At 45.5% G+C, this 13,786-nt stretch overlaps 1 protein-coding gene across 4 annotated transcripts in view; it reads right to left on the bottom strand.

The window, feature by feature from the left end:
• Positions 1-10,776, bottom strand: part of Dclk1 (doublecortin like kinase 1) — a 302,152-nt gene extending 291,376 nt beyond the window's left edge. For all 4 annotated transcript variants that reach the window (XR_006073105.2, XM_015996304.3, XM_015996303.3 and 1 more), the window contains exons 1-2: positions 10,399-10,776; positions 5,362-5,757 (exon numbers count right to left, since the gene is read on the bottom strand). Coding sequence is in view for 3 of the 4 variants with exons in the window: in XM_015996304.3 (XP_015851790.1) it covers positions 5,362-5,737 (376 nt within the window). In the remaining variant the exon portion in view is untranslated. The remainder of the gene's footprint in view (positions 1-5,361; positions 5,758-10,398) is intronic.
• Positions 10,777-13,786: the final 3,010 nt, after the last annotated feature.

Below are 13,786 nucleotides of genomic sequence, written 5' to 3'. Positions count from 1 at the left end.
TTTACCCAGAGTTGCTGACTCCAGGTAAGGCGTCTGGACAGAAATGGTACCCCAGAGGGATGTGGAGTTACTTCTGTGGAATCTCTATGCCAAACACTCAGTACCAAACCAACCAGCAGACAACATTCTGCAGGCTAACAAAACAGTGTTCAAAACTCTCAAGGACTGCCATTACTTGGCAGAAGTGACAGACATGGCAGCTAAATGCAATGTCTGTTTGCATAACAATAAACTTCCCACCAACCTCCGTGGGAAAGCTGACAGAACTCAGTGCTGTGCCATGTTGCTCCATCCATTGAGTTAGGTTGTAGACCTTCCATTATGGCAGTTGGCCAAAGGATGAACAAGGCACCTATCTTGTGATAGTTATTCGAGACCAAGTTAATTTCTAGATGAAATATTTGTAATTTACACAAATGATTTGATTTTTAAAAAGTAAAATCTAATCCGCGACTCACATATTATATCCGTACTCTTTCCGTTAAAATGTTTTAATAGGAATGAAACAAGAAGATGAAGAGAAATGACTTTTTGACCTCAGAGCACACCACACACAGGAGACATAAAAGAAAGCCATAAATTAAAAGACTAGCATATTTGAGTATGCAGATTTTAGTATAAATCTACATGACAGAAAACACAATCAACAAAGTCACTATGTTAAGATGAGTCTAGAAAAAACCACTCATTAAAACAAAGGACTAATACTTTAAAAAAAAATAGATCCTATGTCAGTTAAGATGATGCCAATGTGGCAGGAAAAAAAATGATAAAAGGTACAAAGCAAAAGGCATAGAAAAATATACAAATGCCCCTTAAACACATGAAATGATGGAAATTAAAACCATAACAAGATAGAAGTGTTTTCTTGATATATTGGCAAATGACAAGACATTTGACAACGTCATCTTGAGGGTGGTCAGAGTGGAAACTGGAACCACCTTGGTGGGCAGGGATTCACCAATAGTCTTTTACCTCCACACAATAGTTTTCTATGCAGTCATCCTAAAGTGAACCACCAACATGAAAGGGCAATATACATCCAAGTGTGCTCACTGCAATGCTATGTGCAGCAGCAAAGGGTTACACATATCTTAAAATCTCATCAAGAGAAGGCTAGTTAACTAAACATCCATATAAGGAATATGGTGAAGTAAATAAAAAGGACATACTTGTTCAAAATGTTTCTGATAGGAAAGGATCTCCAAGGTAATAATGTTAAGTGAAAAGCAAGATACAGAAAGGGATGCATTTAAAGGTAAGATTCTGGGTTAATTATATGTAGATTGTAATACATTTGGTCACACTAAGAAAGGACTGAAAAAATAAAAGAGGAAAAAAAAACACAACTACTACACTCATTGCCTTTGGGGACTTTTATGGCAAGCCTGCTTTGGAGTTTTACAGAAAGGAATTTTTAAGTTGTTTGACATGTCAGAGAGAGGCCCAGTGAAAGTAAATGAGTTACAAAGAGCAAAACACTACACCAAGATAGAAAGAAAACCATCCTGAAAGACAGACAAGCAAAAGTCAGGGCAGGAGAGAAATCAGCTAACTGCTGGGTGAAATGCAGTTGATTGCCCAAAGCATTTCCTGTGGAGTCAGGCAACGTGCGCAGAGACATATGTGGGAATGGAGGAAGGGGAGGGGACCCCACTGTTTCCAGCAGTACTGATCCGACAGGCACAGACATTGATGTCCAAGGACTCGTTATCTGTGTCATCTGCATCTTGAGAAGGCTCTGGCCCTCCAGCCTCACAGATGAAAATGCAGGGGAGGAACCAGCCAGCCATTGTTCAGGATCCTGCCACATCTCTCTCCTCAGAGTCTGAAAGACTGAGGTGTGGTACTCTGATTTCTCCACAACAGCTGTATCCCAAAAGTAGAATCAAAATGGCTCAAAACTGGGGAAGGAGGTCACACCCTAGGTGAGTCACTGCCCAAACAGGGCTGCAGTACAGCTGTCCTTAGTGAGCATCACGGTTTGTGAAAACGTATCAAGACCATTTTGATAGCAAATCCTTGAGAATGTCACTCTTAAATACACATGTGTACACACATATCAGCATGCACATATAATATATTACAGACATAGACGCACATTCGCTTGTTTGTGCAGACATACATTCCCTTGTTACATAATTTGCGCTCAGAGCCACTATCAGTGTGCCTGGAGCACACTGATGCATAACGATCAGAGTCTAATAATAAAACAGAGAAAGTGCCCATAAGATTTATAAATAAAGCCAGCATTTGTCATAGTTACTTGGAATTTTTAGCCTGAGACCAAGTGAGAAAGAACAAACTTTAAAAAAATAATTGCAAGCCAAACACACTCATCACTACACTGGCTGAAGGGATTTAAATTGAAACTCAAACTTTGTCACACTGGGAGGGAAAATAGAAAGCTGATATCATGAACTGATGTCTGTATGAATTAGTTTCCGAAGTGGGGGGTATGGGCCTAATGAGGATGAAGCAACGTTTTGCATTTTAATGAGCTAAGCAAAACTGTAAAAGACAAAAAGCAAATATCAATGAATTCCCAGCTATTTTAACACTAAGTGCAGCTGCACGCTAATTGTCGGTATTAAGAATGAAAAAAAAAAAGTTTTAACTGAAAGTTTAAAAAAAATGTAGATGCATACATGGCACTAAAGATATCATTCAACCAGAAGAAAAAGGTATATTTAAAAAACAACAAAATGTCAAACCATCTTAAACATCAGAATAGTCCATCAGCAGTTACTTTATATTGGTTGGGGGGGGAGTATTGAGAGAAAGTCAAAAGGTGACTTTAGGAGCTGTAAAGACAGCTCGGTGGTGGGGAGCACCGGCTGCCCTTTCAGCGGACCCAGGTTCAGTTCCCGGCTCTCACATGGTGTCCCACAACCATCTCTAACTCCAGTTTCAGGGTGTCCGACACCCTCTTCTGGACTCTGCAGGAGGCACTGTCCACACATGGTGCACATACATGCATGCAGACAAAACACTCATACATATAAAATAAATAAATATTTTTAAAAGATGACTGTGTTTCTGAGATCAGCAGCTTCTGCTTTTAGAAGTAAATGAATAATAAAAACATTTGCAAAAAAAAAAAAGTTTTCCAAGAAATAGTAGAAGAAAAAAAAATTTCATTGAGATCCACTACCAGGCAGAGGAATAGGTGGTCTCTAGATAAATTGGTACTAAAATGTCTGCCTTCCCAGTCCATCGGAAGACAATGGACACACCGAAACAGACACAAAAGTGCCTTTTGCAGGAGCTAAAGTCACAGCATAGTGCATCTTAGTGCCTGCCTTCCTGACGTTTTAGAAAAGAGTTCAGATCTTACCTCTACCATTTCCCGATGTGTGATTTTTTTTTTTTCCCCTCTCGGGATCACTGTTCGAATCATAGGGACTTAGACACTCAAGAGGGTTCTGACTAGGACTGAACACATGCTCAGTAACTTCAGCCATCACAACTGTCTTCAGCCAAGACAGCAATAGCTCAGAGCAGGCATTGTATTATAAACAGGAGATGAGGCGAGATGGTGGTGACCAGTCACGTCACTGCTAGACAGGCAGTATGGTCACCGGCCACTCCCATGGCCACTCTTCCATCAATGGCAATGGTGAGTCCAGACCAGCTGCGAGCAGGAAAAGCAGAAGCACCCCTGCCTTATGATGCCACACAAGTGACTCTAGGACAGAAGGAGGCATCAACCCCCCAACTATCAAGGACATGCTGAGATCTGAGCGCATTTTTTTTCTATAACACCATTACTCCACACAGGAAGTCTTGGTGACTGGTCAGATATCCGACCCATCTGATCTTGCTACAGAGCACTTGGAAAACACCACCAAATGTTTTCCTTTCCCTTGTATTCACCAAGGTCGTACGAAGGACATGGCACAAAAATCAAAGTTGACACAGAGAGACTTCACGTCAGTCTTCCTCTTTAATTTGCTGGAAGTACCAACCTCTGAATAGAAGGAAAAGAGCCAACACTACAGGCATCTTGGCATGGCGACAAACCACCAACGAGATGTGAATTCCCGAAAAGTAAACACACAAAGCTCAGGCTGCTCCACACCGGCTAGAGTCCAGTCATACTGTGCCTGGACTGGCACTCCTGCAGAGGGACCAGGGGAAGGGGGGGGTCACACACAAGCCCCAGCTACAGAGGAAGACGAGGGGGCTCTGCCTGTATGCAGCCATGTGGCTGCAAGCCTGGACTCCAGTGAGGCAGGATGGAATGTTCCCTGCTACCTACACAAGCCCAGGACCCAGCTGGACAGTGGGACCTGGCCAAATCCTGCTGGAAGAAAGACAGAGTGACAGGCTGTATGTGGTCTGACGGTGCCGCCCTCTTTACCCTCACCTTCAGAACTTAAGCTCAGAACAACCTCTCCAAAGGAATCTGAGGGATACTCAGTACCAGTTATTACACTCAAAGTGGTTAAAATTGGTTATGATTTCTACAGCAATGAAAGACTCCATGCTGTGTTCAAATGATGATGAGCCAAACCTCATCCTTGGAACCGAACTGCCTGGTTTTCACATGAAATGCCCACAACAGATTATCTGTTAGAATGTACTGGATTTTAAAATAATACGAACAGACTAATTTCTTCTTGTTCTCAAATGCCACAGGAAGACAGTCACCCTCCCCAGGAGGCACCCAGGGGAAAGCATTGTTAGAGGACCCCATTTTTGGTCCAGCAGTCACCACTAACTTATCATACAACCACAGACATACTATGTGGGTTTCTAGGTCTGGGGTCCCCAGTGATGAAATGAATGGGTTTTATATCTTTCCAAGGTCCCTCTCCACTCTAAAATTTCATATCCGCACTTCAAGACCCTTTGGGCATTATGATCCAAAAGTTCAGTTGGTGTCTTAGAAACACCACTGAACTGTGCAGCTAAGGACACAAAAAGAAGGTTGGTTTTGTTTTTGTTTTGGTTTTTGGTTTTTGGTTTTTCGAGACAGGGTTTCTCTGTGTAGCTTTGCTCCTTTCCTGGAACTCACTTGGTAGTCCAGGCTGGCCTCAAACTCAGAGATTCACCTGGCTCTGCCTCCGGAGTGCTGGGATTAAAGGTGTGTGCCACCACCGCCCGGCCAAAAAGGAGCTTTTAAGATTAACCGGATATGGGTTTGAGAAAGCAGACAGGATGCTTTGGGAGTTGACACCTTTTCCTCCTGTCTGTCATTATCAGGGGATACCTGGCTAATTACCATTCTCTTTCTTTTCGTTTTTCACAGAACAGGAAACTTAAGCATGTTAAGCAGTAAGAGGCTCCTAGGCATGGGCTAACAGATAAGTAACCCTCAGTGGCCTGCAGGGTCCCCAGAGGTTCTCAAAAGCTCACCTTCCACCAGCTGGTCCAGGCTGGAGATCTTCTTGAGTCCATCGATGGTGTAGATGGTTCTCACCCCCTGGGGCAAATTCACATTATCCGAGAGAGTTCGGGTCAAATCAGCCAGCAGGGCCTCGAAGGATCGGAAGCGGTCTGGGGAGATGGCGTACACAATCCCTTTGAAGTAGCGGTCACCATTTCTGTAGAATCGAACCTTCTTGGCTTTCTTCTCGGAGCTGAGCGTCTGCAGCGTGCGGGTGCGGTAGAAGCTGCAGTGGGCGCTGTGTGTGGGGCTGGGCAGACCGTTCACCCGGGACCCCCGGCTGTACCTCTGCGCCTTGTCCCGCTCATCAAAATGCTCCAACTCCATATCTCTGCCGAACGACATGACTGGCTTGTGCGTGGAACCTGCGAGCCCCAGAAAGAAACATAGACCCGGTTACCTGAAGCTCGTGGGTTGAGAGGCCCTGAGAGCAGCTGGGAGGAAACATTGCCGTGACTGGTGATGTATTTGGGTTGTGGAGTGGGAGAGAAAGAGGAGGAGGATAAGCAAGGAATAGAAGAAAAAAGCAGATCTCAGTGCTAACAGCCTATTACTCAACCAGAGTTTGGTTATACACACGCCCACCGCTGTCTGCCTACCATCCCTCAGGCTGCCGTCGTACCCTCTCAAGGTGTCGCCTGCATATTTCTAAGTGGAGAAACTGAGGCCTGGGGTATTTCCTCTTACGTTTCTCCGAGAAATACAGTTGAGAGATATTTCAATCAGGAACGTTCTTCCCCACTCCCACACTCCAGCTTTGCCGGATGGTTCCCATGAGCTGTGCCCAGGTAGTGTGCCAATCCCATAGGCAGGTAGAAAAATGAGCAGGCTGGGGAAATGAAGCGGGTAGCATTTGGTGGCCAGTCTGTAGGAGCTTTAATTAGTGTGTGCTCCCTACGGCCAAGTGGAGAAGAAATTGAATCAATGGGAAGTTCTACCTACTTTTAAGAAAGACTTTGAACATAAACACATATCCCATATGCTAAAAGTGACCTCCCCTCAGACCTTCTGCTTGTTCTTGGTAATAAAATGGGCTAAAAAGAGAAGATGACCATAAAGAGGGTGGGTGAGAGGAAGAGGAGTGGGGAGACAAGAGGAAGGTGAGGAGAGGGGAGGAAAGGATCCGGGAGGGGGAAAATGGAAGATGTGTTTACTTGGCAGCATAGTTCGCTGTCCGCCTAAGGGTCACTCTATCTCTGTGGTTAAGGAAGCCAAGGCTGCATTGAGGCTGTAGAACATTCCTGACCCAGTATTAACTATATAACCTGAGAAATCTACTTGATTGGCACCTGTAAAACTCCGTTACATAGAGGAATAAGACTAGCACCTACTTCATCATTCATATTAACTACTAATACATACAAAGCTTGCATGCGATGAGCACAGATTTGTTTAAATAAAATATGCTTTCTATTCCTGCCCCTGGCCCAGAGATAACTAGTGGAGACAGAGCCTTCTTCTACCTGCTCTTGCAAGGGAGGCACCTGACTGCCATACCATGAGCCTCTGGAAAAGAGATCTGAACGGCCACAGTCCCCAGTCTGCCTCCTATGGGGCCCTGCTGCAGCAAGCTGCTTATTGGATAAAGCCATTCTTGCTACAAGCTAACTGATAAAGAAATTGTCCTCCTTGCGGGAAGATCAGAGTTTCAGCCCAACAATCTGGAAAGTGGAAAAGCCTCAGGATACATTTTTAATGACAAAATTCCAGACACACTGAAATAGACTATAAGTCTGATAGAAGTCTGAAGGAAGAATCGAGCTCCCTTGTACTTCCCAAGTCACTGATGGGACGTTTCCCCAAACTCAACAAAACTGCTACTTGTGACTAGCCTTTCAACTTTCAGCAAATTGACCCCTGAGCCATTCAGAGTGGGTTTACACCAAAGTTTATGTATCAGTTGAATGAATCAATTTAATTTAAAATTTGTGATAAACCAAGCACGATGGGCCATCTTCAGCTACATAGTAAGTTTGAGGGTCAGCCTGGGCTACATGAGACCCTGTCTCAAAGAGCTCTAAATTAATTAGTTAGTTGATGAACTAAAACTTGCAGTAAGAAAATTCACACACAAAATCATAGCTAGAGAATTGGCAGACCAGAAATGAAGTAAAATTGGTGTCTAGGATACAGTGACCCTAGGATTCAGCGATCAGTTATATAATGTGCTAAAATCGACACAAACAAAAACCTCTTCTAAAACTCACACAAGGCAGCTAGTCTCATCAAAGCTAGGTCTGGAAAACTGAATTTACCCAGTCTCCAAGTTACAGTTGAGGGAGATGAATTTTCAAGTTTGATTTCTCTTGATTCTAAAGTAGGTGCTCTTCACCCCCAGCCCTATGACAGTAGGCCCTGGTCCCATGAGTTTTGAAGCTACCACACCTGCCTAACTCAGTGACTTTGTGCTGAACACCTAACTAATCAGGAGCTCTAGTGTTGGAAAGTCCACTGAGAGGCCTGGGTGGGGGAAGGGGACACAAAGGAATCACAATAGGATTAAAACCTCAGTTTGAGTTCAGTGCATCTTCTCTTCCAACAGAAAAACTGACTCTCATCTCTCAAATAATCAATCATAATCTAATTTTGCATCTTTATTAAAACTCTACAAGCTGTGAAGTGGTTTTGTTGATTTTGAAGTAAATAACTTTAAAACTGTCACCACTGGGACCAATCCTGTAGGTGTTAGCTGCACAACAGAACCAAAATTCTGCTCCGATATTGGTACCTGCTCCTACTTTGTCCATATATTTGTTAAATAATCTGTCTTCAAAAAGGTGTGTGGTTTGAGAATGGGGGTTGAGGAAATGGGGGAGGGAGAGGGGGAAAAGGGAGAGGGAGGAGAGGGAAAGGAAGAGGGAGGAGGGGGAAGGGGAGGGGAGGAGGGTTGGAGGAGACTGCTATGTTAAGCCCACTCAGTACTCTTCAGAACTCCCCAAGTGATAAAGGTCAAGGTGGCTTTTGATTGGATTTCCTTCCTTTTTAAAGGCATTGGTCATTCTTCCATTCCTAGAGGCTTCCTTCCAAGTAGATATAAACAAAAAGAAATAAACAGAGATCTAGCAAAGGGTGGCACAGTGATGTGACCAGAGACAATGAAAATCAAGTACCAAGGGTCTTCAGCCTTTCACAGTCACCAAGAAGTGTTGGCAGTTGTTCAAGCTGGGAATGCTTTTAGGAACAAGAATCCAAATGAAGAGGAAAAAAAAAATGACTTAAAACAGAGAAGAGTTTGTTTGTTTGAGTCACGGGTTCATCCAGGGCAGGGATTACCTCTCCTGCTTCCCATCAGTGAACAGGAGGAGATGGTGCCCCCAAAGCAGAACTATGCTCAAAATGAAATTGCTGTTAAGGCCACAGATTTCACTAAGTGAAGGTCAAAGCCTGCCCTACACATGTTGGTCTTCTGGTAGTCATGTGTGGTATGAAAACAGGTGCTCTCTCCTTCACCTCTGCTGGCTCAGCTTTCAGAGACTTAGTTGTACATGTGAACTAAGAACTCCAGAAGAAAATTCCCTGGGCTTCCACTTCCTGTGGAGGATGTTGGCTAGAGCATGCCGGACCTGCATTCACAGACTATGAGTGGCTAGAGGTCTCAAGATGTGTACTGGCACCTAGGAGGTACTCACAGCCCTCAGCCACAGAGACCACAAATCATGGGTGGAGAAGAATGTGAACATTTCCTATAAATATCACGAAGCCAGAAAAGCACCATTGTTCTCAGTGAGATTTCTCACCATTCTGGGGAATATCTATATTCACCTTTCTCTCTGTGAATGAGCTGGCATTTCAGCAATTTAGAAACACACACACACACACACACACACACACACACACACACACACACACACAAGCACACCACACCACACCACACAAGAATCTAGCATAAACCCTAGGTATCACATCTGGAAATCCAAGGCATATTTTAGCAGTTTGATTCGGATTCAGGTGAATAGAAATGCATGGAATAAAAGACACACGCGTGCATCTTCTGAGTGCATGCACCACCCCAAGCCAACACATCACAGGATGTGAGCATCTTCTAAATTTTCCTGCATATGACTTCTCTTGAAATTTCTCCTAACCTGCATTCATGCAACATTCGATACCTAAATGCTGCCCTACTTTCTTTTCTCATTGAAAGGCGATATATTTAGGAACAGTCATGACACGCTTTTTTTTGGGGGGGGGGGGAGGTTTGTGGAACACCCTGTAGTGTGGCAGCTGAGAGTGTGTGCACAGTAACCTGGGCACACATTCACAGGTGCAGTCAGAAAGGGAGCCGTTTTGAATGAAATCTTGTTGCTTCTCTCATCCACTAGCATTTCCTTGCTAAATCCAGCGGTGATGCCTCGCAAAACCTGGTTTTCAAAAGCAGCCTCTTTTGTGGGGCAATGCGGCGCTGTGTGTGCGCTCCCCCTAGGAAGAAAATGTCTTTTCCTCTCTGCATGCTTTTAGCACTGCAGGTACTAATTCGTACACGAGGCTGCCTGGCTGTCCCCAGAGGAACTTGAGACCATGCAAAAAAGGTACTTGCAACACCCACACTGCAACCCCCGTCACCAGGCACATGCCACTCTCCTGGGCACTCGGGAACGCACACACAATAAGAAGCCAGGCCCAGCCACTCCTTCCTAGACCACTTGGTCCTAGCTCCACAGCCAGTCCTGACAATGACAAGCACCTCTCCCAGCTCCTCCGCCCTGACTCTCCATCTCCAACAACAAGGCAATGGAAAGCCTGGTGGGCCCAGCTTGCCAGACTCCCTATTTAAAGACGGGTGGCACCAGACAAAAGAGGCAGGAGCCAGCAGCCCCGGGGCCGCGGGCACACAACGCCTCCGGGCCGGTCCAGACTGGCCAGCCCCAGGCAGCCGCCTTTCGAGGAACGGCGGGCGGGGCGGCGGCCGCCCAGTGGGGTCCACCCTGGCAAAGGCCACCAGAGCTGCGGTCAGATGGCACCGCGGGGCCTGCCCGCTCCTTCCCCAACCCAGGTAAAACACGCACCGGTCGCGGGTGGCCGCTGGGTTGTCTGTGGCCGGCTGCTGGAGATGTCCTCGCAAGACTGGGCGCGGCTGGATCTGCGGAGCACCGGCAGGCGTCTGGGTTGCAGCCGCTAGTGCACGGATGCGCCGGGGCTGGTCCTCATTGAAATGCGGTTCTCTGCTCAGCCTCACTCCAGCCTCTCTCCCGAGGAGGGCGGTGGCGCGCAAGCTTTTCTTGTGTCTCACTCGCTCTCACGCCCTCCCTTTCCCTCCTTCTCCGCTCCGCCCTCCGCCCTCCTTGGCAGGGCGCACCCACCGTGGCTGCGTCCAGGGTCCTCCTCCCTCCTTTAGCCAGGCTCCTGGCTGCAATGATCTTGGTGATCTGGCTTGCCTGACACCCCCGAAGCCTCCCCAGTCCCTAGAAGGACGTGCCAGAGGATGGGGGCTGATTGGATGGTGGCCGAAGGGTCTGGAAAAGAGAATATGGACAGAGATGGGTCTGAGCCAGGACTTGCGCAGGGCAGAAAGGTGACCCAGAATTGAGGTTGCCTTCCTCAAAGGAGACCCCCGCCCCCCGACACACACACCCTTGTATCTTCTAATATGGCATCATGGTTTGATACACCCTTTCCAGGATTAGGGAAGCCAGTGGGATCGCCTCTCAAAAGCGCTTTTCCTGACCTCTCCCGGGGGACCAGATCTGGATCTTTCAAGTTAAGTGTTCTGATTTAACCCTCAGTACTCCTACTTGAGAAGAGCCACATTCCACTCATCGTCTGCGATGGACCCCAAGACATGAGTCACGCCTGAGTCGGTGACCTGCTTAGGGCTTTATTTCACAATAAGCCTTTGATATTTAAGGGTCACACTTTACTCTTGGAGGCCTCTTGGCTGCCAGGATTGGCGGTCTGTCAGGGTGGAAAGCCCCGTAAACTTACACAAGCCTTCCCTCCCAAGACAAGAATGTTCTCAGAGCCCAGATGTTCACAGCTTCTTCTGGATTTAAGTATCCTTTGGAGCCACATCCAGGCACTGGGAGTCCATCCTGGGTATCTCTGAAGCCTTAGCATGGCTCAGTATACAGCCTGAATATTAAAACAAACAAGCAAACAAACAAAAACAACAAAAAACATCTAGTGGTTTTCAATCTTTCTGATGCTGCAACCATTTAATACAGTTCCTTATGTTGTGGTGACCCCCAACTACAAAATTATTTCATTGCTACTTCATAAGTATAATTTTGCTACTGTTACAAATTGTAAATATCAGTGTTTTCTGATGGTCTTACGTGACCCTGGTAAAGGTCGTTAGAGCCCCCCCCTCAAAGGAGTCATAATCCACACATTGTGAACTGCTGCTAGGCGATACATAGACATATACCAATATATGTATGTATTTGTTTGTCTTTCTGACTCTGAACAGCTCAATGGAAAATTCGAAATTATTTTTATCTCCTGTCCACTGGGCCCAGTTATGTATTTTACTATTGATTATTACTAAAAGTTATTCTGATATGCTTTCCAAGTATTATGTTCATACTAATTACCCTTTGTTAGAAAATGCAGCTAAATGACATGCATGTTACATAGTCAACAAGGGATGGGATATTTACTTTTGAGCTCTTTAAATAGAGATAAGCACGCAATGAACTCACCAAATTAACTAGGCGCAAAAGTGCCACACTCTGCTTCTTCAAATTCTAGTGCAAAACTCAGCCCCCAGGGGTAAGTCAAGAGACTGGCAGAAACCAAGTCTGTTTTATTGAGACCAGAAGTCAAGGCCTCCATTTATCCTGTGACAAACCCAGAGTGATTTCTGCCAGGTGTCTAACTAATAGAGAGGCTCCTCTAGTCCCCCCTCCCCACCTTGGTGTAGCTAGAGTTTTCCTGCCTTGCCCACAGTCAGGACAAATCTTTGTCACCAGCCAGTCTCACAACCACTCAGACCCAACCAAGTAAACACAGAGACTTATATTGCTTATAAACTGTATGGCCGTGGCAAGCTTCTTGCTAACTGTTCTTATAGCTTAAATTAATCTATTTCCATAAATCTATACCTTGCCACGTGGCTCGTGGCTTAACCGACATCTTCACATGCTGCTTGTCATGGCGGCGGCTGGTAGTGACTCCTTCTGCCTTCCTGTTCTTTCTTTTCTCCTCTCTGTTAGTCCCGCCTATACTTCCTGCCTAGCCACTGGCCAATCAGTGTTTTATTTATTGACCAATCAGAGTAATTTGACATACAGACCATCCCACAGCACCTTGGACATGCTGTCAAGGTCATTTCATTTTCTACATGATTTATTTATTTTAATTCTATGTGTATGAATGCTTGCCTGCGTGTATGTATGTGTACCACATGGGTGCAGTGGCCCTGGAGGCCAGAAGAGGATGTCATAACCTCTGGAACTGGAGTTACAGGTGGTTGTGAGCCACTGTGTCGGTGCTGGGCACCGAACCCAGGTCCTCTGCAGGAGAAGTCAGTGCCCTCATCCACTGAGCCATCTCCCCAGCCCTCTCAGAGTAACTTAGTAAGCATTTCATATAACTGAAGCACATCTTACCTTTGTCCTAGGGGCTTTGCTTGAAAAATAAAGATGACATGTTAAAAGAAACAAGATTGTACTTGATTGTTCTAGTGGGAAAGTCTCTAGACATCATTTACCCTCTCCCAGAACTAGAATACAAGTGACAAGTAAATGAATGGGGAATCTTAGCAGCACTCTGGCCACCAAGCTATGGCCATGCCACAGCAGGAAAGCCGGCTGGGTAACCCACACCAGGACCCTGACTAGAGTGAAGCCTAAGGCTGTCCCGAGGTAGCTTAAGCCTTTAGAAAACGTAATACATGTTCATTAATAATTCCTAAATTTTAATGAAATGTAACCAGTAAGTACACAATTCAAGGAATTTTATTTGTATTTCTTTTAAAAACTAGTATTTCATTTTTTGAGAATTTCATAGAAGGTATTTTGATCATATTCCATAATTTCTCCTAGATTCACCCTCACCTCCCCTATCTATCCAATTTCATGTTTTCTTTTAAATCCTACCCCCCACCCCCCACCCTCTTCCCCACCCCACTGTTATGTAACAGCTTCCTAGGTTGAAACATTCCATCCTGCTGGATGCAGGAAGGTAAATGGCTAAAAAAAAAAAAAAAAAAAAAAAAAAAAAACTTGACCAGATTCACTAAGCTCCTCCCTGCCAGGGTAAGCAATAACAACCAAGAATCCCTCTCAGACAAGCCAAGCTGTGAAGAAGCCTCTCAGGTGACCAGACCCCTGTCTGGAAGAGGTTTAGACCAGAGTCACTTGGAAAGGACGCTCTCCAACCTGTTGATCTGCCTGAAGGCTGTGCAGGGTGCTTGAGTTTTCCCAGCTTTTGTGAACTGTCACTCATGCTTGGGTG

This window comes from Peromyscus maniculatus, chromosome 6, assembly GCF_049852395.1.
Source record: "Peromyscus maniculatus bairdii isolate BWxNUB_F1_BW_parent chromosome 6, HU_Pman_BW_mat_3.1, whole genome shotgun sequence".
In the NCBI taxonomy this organism is placed as follows: Eukaryota; Metazoa; Chordata; class Mammalia; order Rodentia; family Cricetidae; genus Peromyscus; species Peromyscus maniculatus.
This window is presented reverse-complemented; position numbering and strand designations above follow the sequence as displayed.